The following is a 19,987-nucleotide window of genomic DNA, read 5'->3' on the forward strand; positions in this document are numbered from 1 at the left end:
AGTCACGTCGATGTAGATCAAGTTCCTGTACATCGTGTAGGTTGTGCGTTAGCTCAAACGAACGTTTGTAAGCAAGAGGGTGATCTTCCAGGCCCTGATTGGGAAGCGAAGTTGATGAATGTTAGAATGATCAAGCTATCACTCAACCGTTCAACTGAAAACATTGAATAAGCAGAGATTTCGGGAGAAAGAGTTGCAGCTGGCATTGATGCAAGCCAATTCTACGAACAACATGGGCATCTAAGGAGGTCCTAGTGTGGTCGTGGGGGTGGTTGAGCTTTCATTATGTACATGATAACCGAATCTAGACCCGAAAACCCCGCTGTCAGTTGGACGGGGATTATTGTGGAAATATTGTGGGATTGCTCATTATTTACTAAGGCGGATGATTTGTCCAGACGAGGACAAGTCGAATCATCGAATGGGCCCTTGCAGGGAGACCCCGAGTCATGAACCCTACCCCTAGGCTACACCTTACCAGGCCGCATCCGCACTGGATTCGACGTCAATGGTACGGTAACATTCCCTGGCACAGCCAACGTGCGAGGCGAGGGGGTCTTGTTCAGCCCGAGCAGTTAAGCCGGCCAGGCTGATCTCTTCACTCTTCCATCTTGTGTCTTTCTTCTTGCTTATTGTGGTAAGTAACTCGCGCTACTTCTCATAGTCGATAGTGCCTTAGTGCCTATCCATGGTCGGCTCCGGCCCGGTTCGGTAACGCTGATATGCCACTCTCTTCCTTACCGTTCTCTGCGTGCGATGTATAAATATCGGGATGCCCAGCACCCCCACCCCTTTTGGCCCCCGGCGCTGTTGAACTTGGCAGGCCGCGCGACTTGGGGCGGAGACTAGGATATTTTCTGGACCACCTGATTACGATCGTTATAATTTTAAGGGCGACATGGCCCATGGGGTCATAATATCCGCATTATCAGAGGGCGACTTTCACTTGCTCTTCTGCGGGACGTACAAAAAGGTGGCGCTCGGCCCTTTGGACTCTGTGTATAGTGAATAGACAAGGCCTGCCATCGCCCCTCCAGCCAGCGTGTCATCCGGGAGCCTGTTGTTTTTCTAGAGGCCTGACGTGCAGATATCGCGCACATCAGTTGGAGACTTTGCTTTTCTTTCGCGATTCAAGTCGTAGGGCAGAAGATTCTCAAACCTTATTCTTGATCTAACTGTGGTAAAGATCGCTGCAAATCGTCTTAGCCATGCTTGTCAAACAAAGCCTCGCCCTCGTGGCTTTAGCGGCTCACACCATCGCGGCGCCTTGTGGAGGCAAGACGTATGATTATGTAAGTACAAATCATTTACTTTTTACATTAGCTCTTTAGTTGGGGGCTTTTTTTTGTTATTTATTTAAATTCGTTTTCGCTTCCTCCTCGGACTATAAATTATGATACGCTGACGCCTCCTATCAGGTCGTTGTAGGTGGCGGCACCGCGGGTGTGGCCGTGGCGGCGCGGCTGAGTGAGGGTCTTCCTGACTCGAAAATTCTTTTGATCGAGGCAGGCCCTGCTGCATGGGATGAGCCGAAGATCAATGTCCCTGGCATGAAGGGCTCAACACTGGCAACAAAGTACGACTGGAACTTCACCACCGTGCCGCAGCCCCATGTCAACAACCGTGTCTTCACCGTCAACCGCGGTAAGGTCCTCGGAGGCAGTTCCGCCCTCAACCTCATGTCCTATGACCGGTCTGCTGCCAATGAGTATGACAGCTGGGAGGCACTCGGCAACCCTGGATGGAACTGGGATACCATGATTGCCGCCATGAAGAAGTCCGAGAACTTTACTGGCATTAACACCGACACCTACGGCTCCGAGGGTGTCGGAGACAGCGGCCCGGTCAAGGCTGTCATCAACCGGATTATTCCCAAGCACCAGGACTCTTGGATCCCGACGATGAATGCTCTGGGTATCAAGACTAACTTGGAATCTCTTGGCGGAAACCCCCTGGGAGTTATGTACCAGCCCAGCAGCATCGACGCCACGCATTACAACCGCTCCTACAGTGCCAACGCCTATGTCCCCATTGCCGGATCCAACTTGGAGATCTTGTCTGAAACCATAGTTACAAAGATCAACCTGCAGAAGGTGGGTGATGAGCAACAGGCAACTGGAGTCACCCTCCAGAATGGAACGGTCATCAACGCCAGAAGGGAAGTGATCATCTCTGCTGGCACCATCCAGAGCCCTGGCCTCCTTGAGCTGTCTGGCATTGGCCAGGCTTCGGTTCTTGAATCTTCCGGCGTCGAGCAGGTCATTGACCTCCCCGGTGTCGGCGAGAACCTGCAAGACCACCTTCGCATTCAGAGCTCTTACCAGCTGAAGCCCGAGTTCACCTCCTTCGATATCCTGCGAAGCAACGCCACCTTCGCCGCTGAACAGCTGGCTCTCTGGAACGCAGGCGAAGTCTCCCTGTACGATTATACCGGCAGCGGCTACACTTTTACCACCTGGGCCCAGGCCCTCGGCAACGATTCCCGAATGGTAGCCCTTGCCAAGGAGGCCGCTAGTCAGGACCCCAGCAAGGTGGACCAGAAGAAGCTAGAGTTCTTGTCTGACCCGAGCATCCCTCAGCTGGAAGTCATTTTCTCCGATGGCTATACCGGCGTTAAGGGGTACCCCTCCTCCACTTCGCCGCTGTTCGGCAAGGGCTTCGTCACCCTCATCGCGGCCATCATGCATCCCATGAGCCGTGGTAACATTCACATCAACCCTGCCGACAAGACGGGAAAGCCCGTGATCAACCCCAACTACTTCGCCCATGAGCACGATCTTGAGGCCGCCATTCAGGCTATCAAGTACTGCCGAAAGATCGCCACCACTGAGCCCATGAAGTCTATCTGGGAGAACGAGTATGAGCCTGGTTTGGATGTTGTCCAGACCGACGCACAGTGGAGGCAGTTTGCCCTCAACACCACGCTCAGCATCTTCCACCCCGTCGGAACCTGCTCAATGCTGCCCAAGGAAGATGGAGGCGTAGTCGACTCTAACCTGAAGGTCTACGGCACATCAAACTTGCGTGTTGTCGATGCCAGCGTTATCCCTCTTCTCATTTCTGCCCACGTCCAGACAGCCGTGTATGGTATTGCTGAGATTGCGGCTGAACGCATTATTGCTGATGCTAAGCAGTAAATAGTTTCAAAGTAGAACTTTCTCTTACTTTGGCACAATAGAATCTCATTGTATCATTAATCCGTCAACCCTTTTATTTGTTATCATGGCTTTTTCTAATGGGCAATCCTACTCGAGAGAAGTTTAAAGGTACTGCTGGGTACGATTAGAGTAGTAGTAAAGTAGCTTTCGCAGAAAGGTGGCCGTGTTCTAGATGCACGGGCCGCTGTAACAACAGAAATAGAGGAAAATTCAATAGTCATAATCAATACTTCATTCAACCTTTAATTGCCGTGTAAAACATCAATCACGTGTAAGATGCGAGCACTCGAAACTCGCAAAATTCATGCAACCAAATCAAGACTGTGTCTTATCCATTTGACCGAGCACATGGTCATCTTGTTATATGTAAGAAGAATGCCGAACCCATTCTTGCTTTGACTATTTACGTGTGACCCGGAGTAGATAGTAATGCTTTCAGTCATGTAACCTCAACATATCCCAGACCTGGTCAGTGGCAAACGCCAGTCTCTTTGTGGTGAACTTGCTCATAAATGCACACAAATCATGAGTTCAATTCCATATGCAGAGCTCTTTTGATACTAGTTGATCTAATAAGACTGGATTGCCAAATATTTTTTACTAGCGTCAAATACAAACGGCCATGGAGAAATGGATGTCACAGGAGTACAGGTATGCAGACTTTGTGGCATCTAAGCACACTCCAAAACCACATTGCAGTTATCAGAAGGCAAAGGGATAAAGAATAAGTAACTTGGTTTGTCGTATCTTCAATGGCATTAAACACAGCGTGATAGAGAGACAAACGAGAGCAACACCATTGATGTGGGACATGGAGGGTTCTTGTAGATACAAAGTGAAAGCGGGTAGAAAGATAAGACGAACTAGACTATCTGGTTTCGTTTGGCATATCGTAGAACCCCATCTGATATCGTTCAGTTTTTGCTCCTTGAAGAAACATAACATACATCTGAGACAAGCATCAGCTTGTAAAGTGCCCTTCGTAAATTTGTTCCAAGTTACAATATAGTTTAGATTGTGATTTAGACTAATTTATGTGGCTGTTGTGGTTGGGGTCACAGGTTACCCGTATAGTGGAATATCCTTCTCAAGGGAGAAGCTGGTGTTGACTCTTGTGGCTAATCTCTCGGAAGAAGTTCCTGCAGAAATGCTGGCTGAAATGACCGCGGAGCTGCTCGCCACGTGGGCAGCCGGCAGCCGACAGGCTTGCCGGGGACGGAGTCAATCCAAACAGGAATTCTGGCTATTGCAACAGTTATACAACATTTTCCGACAGGCTCGTTGCTGGTTTTCTATGATGTCGCCCCTATTCTGTATACTCTCACACTTTTACAGCTGGATATGGGGTTTACAGTTTGTAGACTTAGTGTTGAAGATGCTAAAGCCTGCGAACTTCAGCCTTGTTTTCGATTCTAATGGAACGAAGCTAAGCAAGGGCATGACATGTTCTGGTTTACTCGGATAGTAACAAATCTTTTCTTGGCCTCTTTGCGTAATAATCATTGCCATAGGCTTAAGGAATCTCACAGAAGTCACTACTTCATCATGTCAAAGTTCACAGTCAAGGGCATAGGTAAGATGGAACTTGAATTGAAATGCTTTATTTACGGAAGAAAATTTTATACAGAGCTAAGGAAGCATATACGTCGAAATGATTCGAGAATTCACCATGTATCCCAGACTGGCACCTAAGCACCAATGTCCACTCAGCACTTGAGCGTCACTAGTCTAGTGCAGGTGGGCGCGGCGCCTGAAGCGAATGGGCTGGCGAGCAGAACGCTTCGTAGAGCGAGCGCACTTCTCAGGGGCCGGAGCGGTAGAGTTACCGGATCCGCTGACCTTGAAGGCAGCGATCTTCTCGGCAGCGTGCTCGGCCGTGATCATAATGATGGACTGGGTGTTACCGGTGGGAAGGTCGGGGTGGATGGAGGCATCAACAACGAAGAGGTTGTCAGTGCCGTAGACCTTGGTGTCAAGGTCAACCACAGCGGTACCGTTGCCCTGGCGGCCGTCATCGACACCCATCTTGGCGCTGCCAACCCAGTGGTCACCAGAGATCATCTTGGTGCCAATGATATCGTCGGGGGTGGCGCCAGGAGTAACGTACTTGAGAGTCGAGTTGCTACCGCTGGTGAGGTCGAGCCACCACTGGACGAAGTCAGACATCGCCTTGCGGTCCTCGGCGTCGATGAGCCAGGGCTTGGTGTTGAGGACAGTGTTTCCCGAGGCGGTGATACCGAGCTCACCAACGGTCGAGGTACCGTGGGTAAGGAAGGTACGGACGGTGATGACACCGCTCGCCATGGCGCTAGCGGTACCCTGGAGGTAGCGAGTTCGGCCGTCAGCGCCCTCAGCAGAGGTCCAGAGGTGCATGCGCTGGGCAGCCTGGGTGATGGGGCCAGAGCCTTCCTTGTAAAGGGTCAGATCGGAGGGCACAGGGTTGCTGGCGATGGCGTTGAAACCGTAGGCGGTGAAGTTGGTGTTGGCGTTGAACTGGAGCATAACCTGGGCGTGGTCCTGGAGGTGGTGACCGACGGGGAGGTCAATCCAGTCAGCCTGGTCGGGGAGAGTGACACCAGTCTTGGAGGCACCCTCCTGGACGATGGCAAGGGCATCAGAACGGCCAATACCAGAGTTCCAGAGGATACGGGGAGAAGACATGGCACCGGCGGCGAGAACGACCTTACCGCCCTTGTTGACCTTAATGATCTGGGTGCTGCCGTCGGCAGCCTGGGTGAGAACACCGGTGATGGTGCTGCCGGTACGGATAACCTGAATCACCTTGGTCTCAAGCTTGAGGGTGAAGTTGGGAAGCTGCTGGGCAAAGGGCATGTAGGTGCGGGCAGGGCCAGCGCGGAGGTTGTTCTTGATAGACCAAGAGGGGCGGGAGTAGACAGCCTTCTTCTCGTTGGGAGACTCAATGGAGTCAACCTCAGTCCATCCCTTGGAGCTCAGAAGGCCGGAGAGGACCTTGTAGGCGTGGTCATCATAGTACTTGCCGTCGTTGGAGGGTTCGGTGGTGCCAGGGTTACGCTCGTAAAGGCGGTCAGCAGCCTTGGAGACATCGGCCCAGTTCCAGCCCTTGGGCCAGCGCTGCCAGTCGTGCTCGGGAGGGTGAATGAAGTTGAGACCGTTGATAGAGCTGGAGCCGCCCAGCAGGCAGCCGGCAGTAGAAGCAGTGTCACTACAGAGCTTGATACCAGACAGAGAAGTCATGGAGCTTCCAAGAGCAGGAATATCATAAGGAGTCAAGGTGTCGTTCCAGGGGAGAGCGAGGTTAGAACCCAAGGCGACAGTGTTGGCGGGGCCACGCTCAATAAGCAGAACGCTGGCACCAGTCTCGGCAATACGCTCAGCGGCAATGATACCAGCGGGACCGCCACCGACAACGATCACATCGTAGGTGGTGTTGGAGGTGGTGGGAGGGGTGACGGTGCCGTTACCAGGGACAGGAGTAGTGGTGCCATTGCCAGGGACGGGAGCAGCGTCGACGGCCTTGGCGTACTTGGACCATTCCTCAAACTTGGCAGACTTGGCGGCAGCAATGTCAAGACCGAACTGACCGAATCCAGCAGAGTGGTAGTTGAGGGCGCTGGAAGGGTCGGAGGGAGTGGTAGGGCTGGTGTCGGAGAAAGCCCAGCCGAGAATGGGAGACTCGCCGGTCAAAGTTGTCTTGTCCGCGATGACGCAGCCCTCACAAAGGAAAGTGTACGAGAAGTGAGTGCTGTTGACGAAAGTACCGTTGGCTATGGGAGTCGCGGTGACCTTGGTAGCTGTGTAGACGTCGGGGTTGGAATAGGCACTACCCATTCTGAAGGAAGTCTTGATATCCTCGCCGTCGGCCCAAGCAACAAACAGGAGACTGTTCAACATGCCTCCCTTGAGTGAGACTGCACCCCAGTTGCCCTTCTCCGAAATGGGCACAACCATCTGACCGATGAAGTCGGTACCGGTCGTCTCGGGAACGGCGATACCGAAGCTGTAAGGGTAGCTGTCGGGCTTGTATCGCTGGAAATCGATGCCGGTCTGGGGGTCAGTGTAAGCCACAGCACGGAGCTGGGCTGAGACGGATCCAGCGAACCCGAGAAGGGCCGCGACTCCTGAAAGTGTGCAGCGCATTTTGAAAATTGCTTGAATGTCTCTTTTGATCTCGAAGTTTTGACGGAATGAGTTGAAGGAGTGGCTTGGAAGTTGTCCAAAAAGTGAGTGAATGTAAGGTTATGGTGAGAGAAAGAACGTTAACCGCTAGGGTCAACAAGTTTGTGAAAAGAATGACAAAAACACCGTACTAGCGGTGACTCGAAAAGAGAAGGAATACAGCAATGATGCGGCTCAAGGACCAAAGGGAAGAGAAGAGAGAGAGAAAGTTGCGAAACGACAGAGTTTCTGGCGTTGATATTATATCCTCTCTCTGTTCCTCCTTTGGTCCGTCTAGAATGCTACACTTACACAATGAGGAAACTCGCCCCACTCAAGCAAGTTTCCTTAATCTCAAGTTGCCAAAGGGGTGCATACCGATAGGCGGGGATCTGCGAGCGTCACAACAAGGGGCAACAGATTCTCCGTGTTGGTCTCGGTCTTCGGCAGACCCGCTCCACCCTGGGATGTGCATCCTTGGGATCGCTAGATTGTTTGAAATAAACTTGTCAGTTATCTTCAGCCAAGCGCACCAACGGCGCGTGCTAGCGGGCCGTTTCAAATAAGAATCCTACCATTGGCCGAGGGGCTTGACAAGGGCTTCGCCGCATCTGTAGACGGCCTCTCCTGATGACGTGCAAAATAATCTGGCGCCTTGTTTTATCTACATGTGAGAACCCACCCGAATCATCGGTAAGCCTGCAGGTCGAACGACTGCCTCTCTATTGGCTTCTGGGCCTTGCGTCCAAGCATCCTGTCTTGGTTTTCCATTTGTTAAACCACTCGATATGTTCGGATGAACTGCCGAGAAGGGGCCTCAGCCGAGCGGGTAGCGGGACGGAGATGAACCTTGAGGCGGCTGATGTGATTGATCCTTTTTCCAAGTATGCAGGGGGGTGGCATAGGAGCGTAGTGACAACTTGACATGCCAAGAATCGTACGGTCTAGGTCTACAATGACAATTTCTTCTTCTTCTTCCTCACAAGCATGGCAAAGTTGTGCCGCTTTGCCGTTCATCTGCCGTGATTGATTGATCTTTGATCAAAAAAGCTCCTAGCTTCGATGACAAGATTGTTTAGTCGGTATTACAAAAGCAAACGTTAATGCTGAATCATTGAGTCCAATGACAACATGATTCACTGTACTCGAGACCTCTAACAACTTCAGGTAACTATTCCCCATGTGAGGCCCACAATTACCCCTTATAAGCTGGAACATCATCTTCTTTATTGGCGGAAATGTTTGCGTTTATTAAACGTGGAGCATGGATACATACATACAATGCAAAGTTAATGTTGGCTGTGCGCCCCAAAACGCTCAAAACCCCTCATCATGTTTGCTTGAGACCAGTTTTTCTCATGAGTGACAGAATCTCGGCTGCATCTATTTGCCCGACCCTGTCAATTCAGCCTCGCCCCTTGCGTGCGTATCACTGATAGATGTCTTTTAATCTCTTGAGGTAGCATTGCCAATCCTAATTTTATCCTTGGGCCCTCATCAGGTTCATACAGCACCCTTTAGCTAGGGTACGTGGGAAGAAAAAGACAACAAGCATGTGAATTTAAAAATTTTGCTGCTTTCCATTTTAAACCCCCACAAAGCAGCAAAAAGAAGTTTCTCTCATCAGAACTTGAGAGCTGACTCCAGTGGATCCGTAACTAATCGCTGCAATCTGTTGCACGTGTCAATACCTTACCTTCCAGTTGGCAAGATACCAGAGACATGGCAATAGCACTGGTAGAGAGTGATGAAAGCCGTCAAGGATGGCTGCTGAGCTATGCCTATAGTCCAGACACACCGCAGACTAGTTAGCGGCATAACCAGGTATCAATAGCTAGCTAATCCATGCAATTCTAACAACGATCTATCCTGAAGGTTGCCGTGCATATGAGCGACGACGATCAATTCGAGCGTACAGAGTCATGCACAAAGAGTCGATCCCCTCAACGGCCCGCAAGCCAGTCATCGCACGGTCAATTAACAGGCTACGGTAGCTATTAACCCCAGAACTAAACATGGTAAGCAAGAAAAAAGTTTAAATGATCAAAAAAAAAAAGATCACAGGGATCTCCATAGCTGCCCGGACCACGAAAAATGATCAGCATGTTTAGCTGCGGATGGCTTTAAGCCCACTTACTATCAAGTGACTTCACCAGTAATTGCTCCCATCATCAATTTAAACCCTAGTACCTGAAACAACTTCGATTGCATCCTGCATGCCCGCGCCAATCGAACTAGTTTAGATCATCAAAATTAAAGAGTTATATTGCACGAATGGGTACAGAACCGAGACTGACAAGGCCCAGCAGCGCGAATTTTGTATCACAGTAAGCCTAAACGCGAATCCAAGTGATGTATGGTTGATGCGTAAACAGAGAATCAAACAAATCTTTACTCTGCTGTTGATAAGTTCCTGACTGAAGATAAAGCCGTTCTGGTTCCTGCAATGCATAGTCAAAGTTGTCTCTGTACACAAACAGCCCGATGCACTGTCTCTGAATTGTTTTAGGATTAAGCGAATTTTTCGCGAGAAACAAATGTTTGCTTAACAGGGTTACAATAATGCCAAGAAATGCCTGACGAGGTTATTCCTCTCTCCCAAGGAGCTCTGGATTGAACTCAAGTGCCATCCACACGTCAATGTTCTTACCGCCACCGGCTTTCCACTTATGCCAGGGGTAGGCAATAACATTGTTTTCTCCACGGATTGCATTTCCATAAGAGTCCCTGTACCACAAGCCACCGTGCTCGTATAGACGAGGTAGTGGAAGTTTATCGAAATCGTCTGCTTCTGCGGACTTGGGATCTTTACCTTCCTTAAGTCGCCACATACCGCCATTACCGCTGCCAGGAGAAAGGCACACGTGTATCTCCTGGAAAATATTGTCACTGTGATTGTGAATGCCGCAGTCAACCTTGGGACCTAATTCCTCGATTAGCCAACACGCCCAAACATTGCCCAAGAACTCATGGCAATCGAGCCACTTACCAGCCGTCCAGAATTGCATGTGGGCAATCTGGGTTTTGTCGTCCTGGAATCTGAAGTAAAATCCGGATAGGTTTGTAAAGTCGACGCCTTCAAACTTGGAGCCCCACCAGAGCTTCTCGACTTTGGTAAATTTAAGATCGGGGAATTCCAGTCCAAGGTCGTTCGTCTTGAAGGTGGTTTTAACAGGGACGTCCTCGGCCTTCTCCCACTCGCCTGCTTCTTCGATTGGCACGATTCTCAACAGAATGGCGCCTTTCTGCTTGTCGGCACTGAATATCTTGTCATCGCTGGTAACCGGGCCAATGCGTGGAAAAGGTGGAAGGCTGTTGGCTGAGCGAGTGCCTTCGATGTCCGCAACAGTGCCATACAAAACTTTGATACCTTCATTATGACCAATGGGAATCTTCGCACCAGGCTCATGAACCTCTACGCTGATTGCATAATTGGCAACCTCGATGAGTGGAAGAGATTGCATGGCAATGCCCTTCTCGGGGCGAGCAAGGTACACCATGCCTTCATTGTCCCAGACTGTAGGCACAATGCTACGCTGGGTGACAGACGGTTTTGGCTTGGCAAATTCGTTGAGGTGAAGAGTAATCACTGGCTTAGGCTCCTCGTAGTACCGTGGGACATTGTACTCTACCGATACAAGATCGATCCTACCGTTACCGGTGAAATCGCTAAAAATGGTCAGCAAATGTAGTGTGTAGTAGTGTCGTGACAAAACTTGTGTTGAAACGCACCCGATGGCAATGCGAGCGGAAGACTCTTCCGCGATCTTCCATTTAGCGAAGAGACCACGCTCAACGTCGATCGGCTTGTAATACATGATTCCCTGCACCAAATTAGTCACCATGTCCTGTAAGAGAACTACGGGATTGGCATACCTTGTTTGGGTTAGGGCCTTTGTCGGGCTGGATTTTGTTTAGAATGAGCAACTTCTCGTCATGTGGAGGTTTTGAAAGCACATACTGGGATAGACTGCAAATCTTTATCGCGGTTTAGCGAGCCAAATAGGGCAAGCAGAAACTCATCGTCGCCGTCACCTATCATCGGGGTCTATATTAGCAAGCTGGGATATACGTGTGCGAGCAGCTCCGTTGAGGGACTCAACTCACCATCGAAGTCGGCACAGACGATGTAGTGACCAGGGCCATCGCCATATTTCTTAAGCTGGTTAGGCGTTCCGTAGATATCCAAGATGTGTCGCTGCCACTTAGAGTCCTTCATACCGCGACCGACTTTTGAAAGCACACAGGCAGTCGTACCGTGAAAAGGGTCCAGGGTGGCGATGTATGCAAAAGGGTCATCGCCAATTTGTCCCGCATCGGCACACCCAGTTCCCCAGTGATCGCCAGATCCCGGAGACTGTGAGTTGGGTAGTTGGCGGTCCTCCTTGGGCTCACCAATAGAGAGGAGCTGCCGATGCCAGGCACCATTTTCGAAATACAGCCAAGTTGCACCCTCACGGGACGAGACGATCATAGAGTCGAGACCTGTCGGTCCGTTGAACCTGGAATGCATGTCAGATTTGCTTTCTATCGCGGCGAACAAATGATTCGGGTAACTTACTTCTTGATTGTGAGCTCGTGAATAACAGTAAAGTTTTCGTCATCGATGATTGAGCGTTCCCACTCAGCCCTGTAAAGTATAAGTATAGTAAACAAAGAGAAACAGTCAATTAATGGTTATTTACGCTTCAAGGAATTTTTCTGGAGCTTGGAACCGAATAATGGGAATGGGCGTAACCTAAGTCATGACGTTATCAGTACCGTATACAGAGCCAAACCAGCGGTCAGGGATTACATACTTTGTCGTGCGCTCCACGAACTACCGACGCTGCAACAATTTCCATGACGGATCTGCCATTGACGATATAAATCAACGTGCAAACCACGGATGCGTGTTGAAAACTCACCTCTGGGTAAAATAGCCAGCCTTGATCCGATGCATCGCTGGCCAGCGACCGATTATTCTCTGCTTCCACATGCCGTCTCCCAGCTTATCTCGACCAGGGTTTTCAAGCCACGAAATCCACCCGCCTTTCATGTTGCACTCCAACATGAATGGGCCATAATCATGGCAAACGACGACGTCTGTGAGACCATTGCCAGTGATGTCGACAGCAACGACAGCGACGGGACTGTCAAATTTTGCAATGAGATGTCTCTTCCAGTCTTATAGGTGGGGAGATTTAGCCATGGCGAAACCTTGGATTTTGAACACAACTTACGGCCAGAGACATTCACTGTCGATGGGTCGAATGTGCCACCATCCTCTTGCGCAGCATGCTTAGCAGCGGCAATAGGATTATCAAGGAACTCAACCTCTCCAGATGATAACCCGGATCTGGAAACCATTGGACATCAATAAAGAATAACTGTGACCGAATGAGAGCTTGTTGAATACGTACGCGATGAGACCAGGGACTTCACCCTTGCCAAACTTGAATGTTTCCACCCAGTAGCCGTCCTTTCTGTCGGACTCAATGACAGTACGGCCAAATGAGGGCACAGCAATGTTGGCCGAGGTCATTTTGATAGGTTCGCCTGTAGCACTGGAAATATATTGATAAGCTGCGATTACAGTATTGTAGAAGCGGGCGGGAATCAGCTTTGGCATTTATATATCCGACGACAATACTAAGGTTTTCTTGAACGAGAACGTGCTCGTATGTTGCCGGTTCAGCCCCTCCGAAGGAATCTGGACGAAAAGACCGGTGTTGGCCAAGCTTCTGTCCTTTGAAACTTGGTTCGACATGCGAAGCTTGGAATTTGTCAAAATGCTGGCGGGTACGCCACATGGCAGTCCCGAATTCCAATAAATCGCGTGTGTACCCTTCGGCCAAGATGGCGGGGTATAAGACATCGCACCATTTGCGTTTCTAAGTCAAGTAAGACCAAAGTCTGGTCAAGGTCTAGCACCCAAAAAGCTTCAGCTCAGCGCGCTTGCCCGTATCGGTGGAATTTGGTTCGTAACTCTTACATTTCGAAACATTGGTGGCATTTCTGGATTCACAATGGGGGTAGAGTTCTATGGTCAGTCCACGGCTTATGGAGAATATGCCGAGAATTGGAAGGAATCCGGAAGAAATTCTGTGATAAGGTTTGTCCTTGAAGGGGTATGGGGAAATTGTAGGTTTCACAGGGGGTGAAACGGAATTCCGTTCGTCAATAACAAATAACAGTAAATTGGTTCTAATCGATGGTTCATGATAGTTGAAAGTGGTGTTGTTGACTAGAAGGTGGGGATATTCCCCCTTGGCCTGTCACGTGGGTCTGGGAGGCTTGGGCCTCTCAGCCTGGCGGGCGTGTGGCTGGAAGTGCCACACGACTCCGTATTCCAACTATCGCAACACTGGAAACTCTCTTTTTATGGTGTTGAAGCGGTTGGAATACGTTGTCCTTATACAGTTCCGTCTCCTCGTTAATTCGGCCTCCTATCCCTACTTTCTCCTGTAGTTACGGTCTTGTTACCTATCCCTCTATACGTATCGTTATCGTGTTGCTATTAACGAATCTCTCGAGGGCTCGATTTAGTTTGCTCTTCGTGAGGGTATTAGCAGGGTTGTCTTCGCCGTTAATTTAACGAATTTCTTATAGTTCTCGTCTTTCATACGATTGTCTTAACGCTATGATATCGATCATAAGTCGCTTTTCTTTAGTAGTGCCTAGCTTTACGAGACACTCGTATAGCGAATAAGAATCGGTATAGATAACTGTCTGAATCGTTAGTAGGTTGAGGTAGTTAGTGATTATCGCTAGGGTTATGGCGAGGGCGTAGGCTATATCGACGCTAGCGACCATCCCGTAGATCTCTAATGCTAATACGCTGCGGGTGACTTGTTTACTCTTCGTAAAGCTATAATAAACGAGGTTACCGTAAATCGTAAATTCTCCGTTATTACTATTAGAGGAAGTATCGTTAACTAGGATGATTAGAAACCCTAATTAGGAGGAAAGGTCGTAGTTATTAGCAAACAACCCGTTAACGAAAACGAATAGCTTAGCTATTATAAGGTCGAGTAGGATAAACGTTATTCCTCGGTTAGGCGATTCTATTTGCTATCGAATCCGTTGATTTAGTACTTTTATTACTTCTAGCGAAGGGTCTTAGTATTAGGCAGTAGTAGATAAATCGAAACAGGCCTCGGGTTAGCAAATTAACGCGATATACGCCCCTCTAGCGCGTTGTTCGATATATTGCTATTTTAGGTTAGGTTTAGTAGTCTTAATATATCGTAACTTTTTAGCTTGTCCCTTTTGCCTTAAATTAATCGAATTGTCGGTTAACAGCGCGATTATCCTTCTATTAAATTAGAAGGGTTTGTTAATTATAAGGATATTCTTCGCTTTTGCTATAAAAGCTGCTTTTTCTAACTATTTGTCTTCTAATTATAAGAACGCCTTGTTTAACAAACCGAGGGTATCGTCGGTTTGCATGCCGATATAGCTAAAGTATAGATTTTCGGTAGATAAGATTAATAGGTATAGATCGTATAAAGAAGTAATTATCTAGAGATTCTCTCTATAATGCTTGTAATACGTTGCCTACTAATAGGTTCTAGCTTTTGCGATTCCGTATAGAGGCTTTACAACCTCTATAATAGTCTCTTTTAGGTACTAGTCTTAAATTTGCTTCGGTAGGTAGGCGAGAATAGTACGATTAAGCCTTATAGAGGATTAAACGTAGGCTTATATAATATCTCGAAGCTATAGTTATTTCCCTTCTCGTAGGAGTAATAAGGTAATTAATAGAATTAGCTATTGACTTGCCTGCTAAATCGTTAGCGATTAGGTTAATATAGCCTTCTTGCTATCGTCGGCATAACCCTATATTATAAGTCTCGATTTCTTATAGGGTTCGGTTGTTTTACCTTTGACTTTGTTAACGATACGAGATCGGAAGATTCGTACGTTCTAATGCCTTCTCTTATTAAACTAGGTAAATTTAAATACTCCTCTAGCAATAAGGCTATTAATCTCTTGTTTAGTTAACTATTCGAACGGTTTGCTTAGTATAGTAATAATACCTTCTCGTTATAGTTTGATTACTAATTCTTCGTCTACTTACTCCTTAATCGATAGGAATATTTATTAATAATCTAGGTTATTATTAAATTCCTTTGTAAAGTAGGCGATTAGTAGTAGTCTTTTCCAGGGTCTGCCTAGGCGTCTTCTTGGTAGCTCCGGTACTTCTTACGGTTTATCCGGTTTACTACCTCCGCTAGCGACGATAATCTCGTCGCATACTACTTTCTGCTACGGTATCTTAGCTTTAGGTTCTTCTTCTTCTAGCGCGGCGATAGAATTAGGTAGTTAATCAGGATCTTCGTAGTATAGTTTAACTATAGTAGACCGGAAGGTCTTTAGACTACGTAGCATATCAATAGTATAGGTTTTGCCGTTTATAGCTGCTAAAGTAAACGGTCCGGTCTAGCCCTTCTTTTCGCGCCATACTTATACTTACGACCGTAGTAGTAAATTAATAATTAGCCTTGTATTAAGGCTATTACGGGTAGCGATAGCTTCTGCTACCTGTCGCCTTGCGTAAAGTTCGCATACTTCGCTTGTCGCCTTCTTAATCGCTTTCGCCTGCCTTATAACTTCGGGAGATAGTAGCAAATCGTTAGTAATTCGTAAGTATAAGCCGAATACTAAGAGTATTAGTACTATTCCGTTTAGGCTAGCAGTATCGTTAACTACTTTAACTACTATTTAAAGTACTGATTCTAGTATAATTATTAGGTCTTCTACTTTGATAATTTCGTATGCCTTCTTTAGAGGTATATAGTATCGTTTAACTTTCCTAATACTATTATAAGCTTCTATAGGAATTTCCTTAATTTTAATTGCTATTCTTCTCGCCGCGTTTCGGAATTTTATTAAGCGGAAGTTTATTCTAGCGTCGGTAACTAGCTAGTCTAGGGGTCCCTAATACACATCTATCTAGCAGAGGCGTAAGGCTTCCTAAGTAGCTTTCGCAGAAATATCCTTAAGGAACCGGGCGGCGTTAAACGCCGTAGCGGTATCGACGACGTAGAAGACTAGTCTATTATCTTCAAGGTATATCACGTCGGCGATAACCTTATAGTTAAATTCGTAATCGTCTCGTAATATAAATTTAAACCGTAATAGCGCTAGTACGTATATTTAGCATCGATAGCAGACTTTCGATAGTTACTTAATTACCGTAATTTCAACTAGGTAGCCAGCCTTCTAAAGCACTTTATATAATCGTTAAATAGATAGGTATCCGAAGCGATGGTAAACCCGTTGCAATTTAGCGTCTATAAGGTAGTTCTAGGCAAGTAGTTTCTCCTTATCAAGTAATAACCATAAGTAGCCCTATTTGCAAATAATAAGTACGACCTTGTTTCCTTAGATAAAAGTATTCGTAACGTTATTAAAGTAAACCTTTAATCGGTCTATATCTCCTAGGCATATAAGGAAGGGAGTATTAGTCTTAATAACGTAAAATTTAACGCTTCTAAACAGCGTTAGCACTTTAGTAGTCCCTATAGACTCTAGTAGTATCCTATTGCCGAATTTTACTATAACGCCGCTAGCCGCCTTAGTATTTAACGTAATTCCTTCGTAAATTTATTATAAGGCTACGAATTATAAGTAGCTAGCGGTTGAGAATCCTGCTGCGCCCGAGTCGGGCATAATCCCTTAGAAGTTCTAGGCAGAGTAGCGTCCCTCGAGTGTAAATTGCGAAGGTAGCTCTTTCGGTTCTAGTTAGTTGCGGAAGAGGTCTTCTTTCGTAATAGCATAGCAGGTTGACTAGTCTGCTAGGATCGTAGCGATCCTATTGCCGTTAATTACTATTATAGTGAAATAGGCGGTGACTTAGAATTAACTATCGCTGCCGGTCTCTTCCTCTTCGTTACTTTTACTAGTTTGTTTAGTTACGTAATAGTATTGCTAAGGGTCTTCGGCGGTAGGTTATAAGTCTAACCCGTCGAAACCCTCGTATTAGATAAGAAATTAGCTATATGCTAGAAGTAATATATCCTAGGCATATTAGGTAGTTTTGTTGGAACGGTAGGTAGGAATCTCGTAGATAGTACGATATCCTTATAACAGGGTATTAGAGTAAGGGAACTTGTACTTATGAAGTAGGGCTTTAATAGTAAAGAATGTATAGGCTTATATTGAAGCTGAGTTGGTTGAGAAACTAATAGCTAGCTAAGGGAGAGAATTAGGCTAGTTATATAGTAGTATAACGTCGCCTATAATAGCTAATATAGGAAGCTATAAGCTAGGTTTAGTATACGTAAGTATATACGTCAACTAGCTTATAAAGCAGCTTATAAATCAGACTAGAATCTTCTTTAACTAAATAGACTTTTAGATAAGGTTAAAGAGAGTATTCCATAGGAATCTGAATGTCATATGTTTAAACTAGCAAGCAGCCATTCTTAGCTAGTTACTTTTGTAAGTCCTACTAAGTCTTAGATAAGACTAAATAGGATAAATAAGTAAAATAGAAGTATAATATACTTATACTTCTAACAAGTTTTAAACTTCTTGTATGCTTTTCGTCTCTCTTCTATAGTATGTTTAGTTAACTAGTAGTTAGGTTTTCTATATATATAGCACTTCTTAGGCGTTAGCGGTAATAGGGGTCTGTTACGGCTTCTTCCTCGTAATAATCGACTTCGTAATAAACGACTATATCGTAAATAACGCCCTCGACCGTTAAAAGTTCTATCGGTCTAGTACTGCTTTAGTAGGTTAGCTACTATATTAAATTGTTATTAGTTAAGACGGGTAGCTATCTCGATCGACGAGATTAATTAGCTGCAAAGTCCCTTATACGTCTTAGCTAGTATAAATAACGCTATTATATACTCTAGAATATCTCTATAAGCGTATAGAAGTTAGGTATAGAGGGATCGGTCGTTATAATCCTATTATAGCAAACCGGGCTAAATCTTGCTTAATTTATTATATAGTATATCAAAACACTCCGATTTAGTCTTTCTAAGGTTATCGCGAATAATTTAGGGAAGAGTAGTTATATTCTACTACGTAACGTACGCTTGTTGCCTTTCCCTAGTCTCGAAATATGATTTTAATTAGTTAATCATAGTCTCGAAGTTAGGCTATAGGTTAATTACTTTAATCAAGGCATAGAAGTAGGTTTTAGCTATTCCTTTTAGTATTAGGGGAAGTACCTTGTTATATTAAGAGGTATAAATTCCTAGCATTCTATAGTAATCTACGAATACTAGCATCTTCTTTTCGAGTATATCGTATATATCGCCGCTATATTTCATATCGTCAGGGTATAGTTTTGCGAATTCTATTAATTGCTTTCCGATACGGTCTATTAACTTATATAGTTAGAAGTCTATTAACGGAGAGACCGTAGGATATAGCGGTCGGTACGGTAGTTATTACTATTATTATTCTTATAAAGGAGGTAGCTATAGGGTTGGTTTGACTTTTCCTCCTATACTGTTAGCTACTATTGCCGGTCTCGTAATCTCTTCGTAGAATTCGGGGTCTTTTATTAAAGCCTTCAGGTTGCGATATCTCTTAACGCCTTGTTCGAGTTCTTAGGGTAACTAGTAGTAGAATTCTTCCTTTTTAAAGGCTAATACTACGTTTTTCGAGATTTTCTTGCTATCTATTTCGACGTAGACGCTATTACCGATTAAATAGTCTCTAAAAAATCGTAGGATTAAGGGAGGTATATTCTAGAAGTCTTCTTTTAACTAGTTAGCGAAATCGGGAGAAACTTCGTTCTATAGCTCGAGGCCTATAAGATTCCTCTTCTCATAGGTCTTAAGTAGGAAACCTATATAGGAACCTAGTTGCTATAGGCTAGCGTTTATAAGGTCGATTGCCTAGTTACCTTATACTGCTAGATCGATTATACTTTCGATTCTCTATAGGATAGGGACTGTTAATTAGCTTTTAGTAGTAACGCTACTCGCAGGCGATCCTTCTCGTAAATTTCGCTCTATTCTAATAGTATAAAAGGATTACTTCTATTTAGAATCTTAAATTCTAATCCTTAACAGCGTTAGCTACAATTAGTATAAGATATAAGCCTGGAAGTAAGAGTTAAAAGACGATTCGGGATATTACGATTCTAAGGGGAAAGAATCGTGAAATCGGGGATTTTCGTTAGTTCGTCGTTTATTTCCGTCAGCGCCGTTCTTGCTGATATTCTCGAGGGGTGTAAGGGTATATATAGGTCTCGAATTGGTAGGGAGAGAGTTCTACCGTAGATTCTCTCGTAAATCTCTCTTTCTTACTTCAGGCTTCGCTCCTTACTATTAAGAAGTTTAGAATCTAGCAGATAGTTAGCCTTATAACGCTTATAACTACGTGCGTTTCTCCTAAGCCGTAGCCTTAGAGGCGTATACGTATAGCTATATAAGCGGATTACCGCTAGTAGTCTTTGCTTGCCTTTCGGCATATTCTTCTTCTAGTAAGGAGGTCTCTTATAGCAGGCGCCTCGCGGTTAGCACCTTGTCTAGGGATTTATTAAGAAACTAGCAGGCGCCTCGTGATTAGTACCGTGCGTAGGGGATAGTTATAGTTAGGGAAGTTGTTATCCCTTGTAGGATTCGTGAATCTTCGCCCTTATAGCGTGAAGAGGTTGGAAGACCGTCGATTCGGTAGGTCTCTTCTTTTAGTAATTAAAAACGCGTAATGGAACGCTCTTGCTAGCGATAATTAGCTGC

The 19,987-nt window shown here is 46.1% G+C and overlaps 4 protein-coding genes across 4 annotated transcripts; 1 reads left to right on the top strand and 3 right to left on the bottom strand.

Annotated features, from left to right (window-relative positions):
* Nucleotides 1-1,208: 1,208 nt before the first annotated feature.
* CTRU02_211693 (choline dehydrogenase) lies at nucleotides 1,209-3,137 on the top strand (the record flags this gene model as incomplete). Its single annotated transcript, XM_036733746.1, has 2 exons — nucleotides 1,209-1,292; nucleotides 1,419-3,137. 2 exons carry the CDS (start codon nucleotides 1,209-1,211, stop codon nucleotides 3,135-3,137), a joined length of 1,803 nt encoding a protein of 600 aa, XP_036574540.1.
* A 1,749-nt stretch (nucleotides 3,138-4,886) lies between these two features.
* Nucleotides 4,887-7,277, bottom strand: CTRU02_211694 (uncharacterized protein; the record flags this gene model as incomplete). Its single annotated transcript, XM_036733747.1, has 1 exon — nucleotides 4,887-7,277. The coding sequence occupies one exon, from the start codon at nucleotides 7,275-7,277 to the stop codon at nucleotides 4,887-4,889; it is 2,391 nt and encodes a 796-aa protein (XP_036574541.1).
* Nucleotides 7,278-9,880: 2,603 nt separating this feature from the next.
* Nucleotides 9,881-12,819, bottom strand: CTRU02_211695 (uncharacterized protein; the record flags this gene model as incomplete). The annotated part of the gene is made up of 12 exons (XM_036733748.2): nucleotides 9,881-10,218; nucleotides 10,285-10,964; nucleotides 11,028-11,119; nucleotides 11,172-11,198; nucleotides 11,257-11,330; nucleotides 11,403-11,797; nucleotides 11,857-11,925; nucleotides 11,981-12,033; nucleotides 12,095-12,146; nucleotides 12,203-12,461; nucleotides 12,518-12,633; nucleotides 12,698-12,819. 12 exons carry the CDS (start codon nucleotides 12,817-12,819, stop codon nucleotides 9,881-9,883), a joined length of 2,277 nt encoding a protein of 758 aa, XP_036574542.2.
* Nucleotides 12,820-13,880: 1,061 nt separating this feature from the next.
* On the bottom strand, nucleotides 13,881-14,090 carry CTRU02_211696 (uncharacterized protein; the record flags this gene model as incomplete). Its single annotated transcript, XM_070205687.1, has 1 exon — nucleotides 13,881-14,090. The coding sequence occupies one exon, from the start codon at nucleotides 14,088-14,090 to the stop codon at nucleotides 13,881-13,883; it is 210 nt and encodes a 69-aa protein (XP_070060500.1).
* Between the last annotated feature and the right edge of the window lie 5,897 nt (nucleotides 14,091-19,987).

Source organism: Colletotrichum truncatum (genome assembly GCF_014235925.2).
Source record: "Colletotrichum truncatum strain CMES1059 chromosome Unknown Contig_0008, whole genome shotgun sequence".
In the NCBI taxonomy this organism is placed as follows: Eukaryota; Fungi; Ascomycota; class Sordariomycetes; order Glomerellales; family Glomerellaceae; genus Colletotrichum; species Colletotrichum truncatum.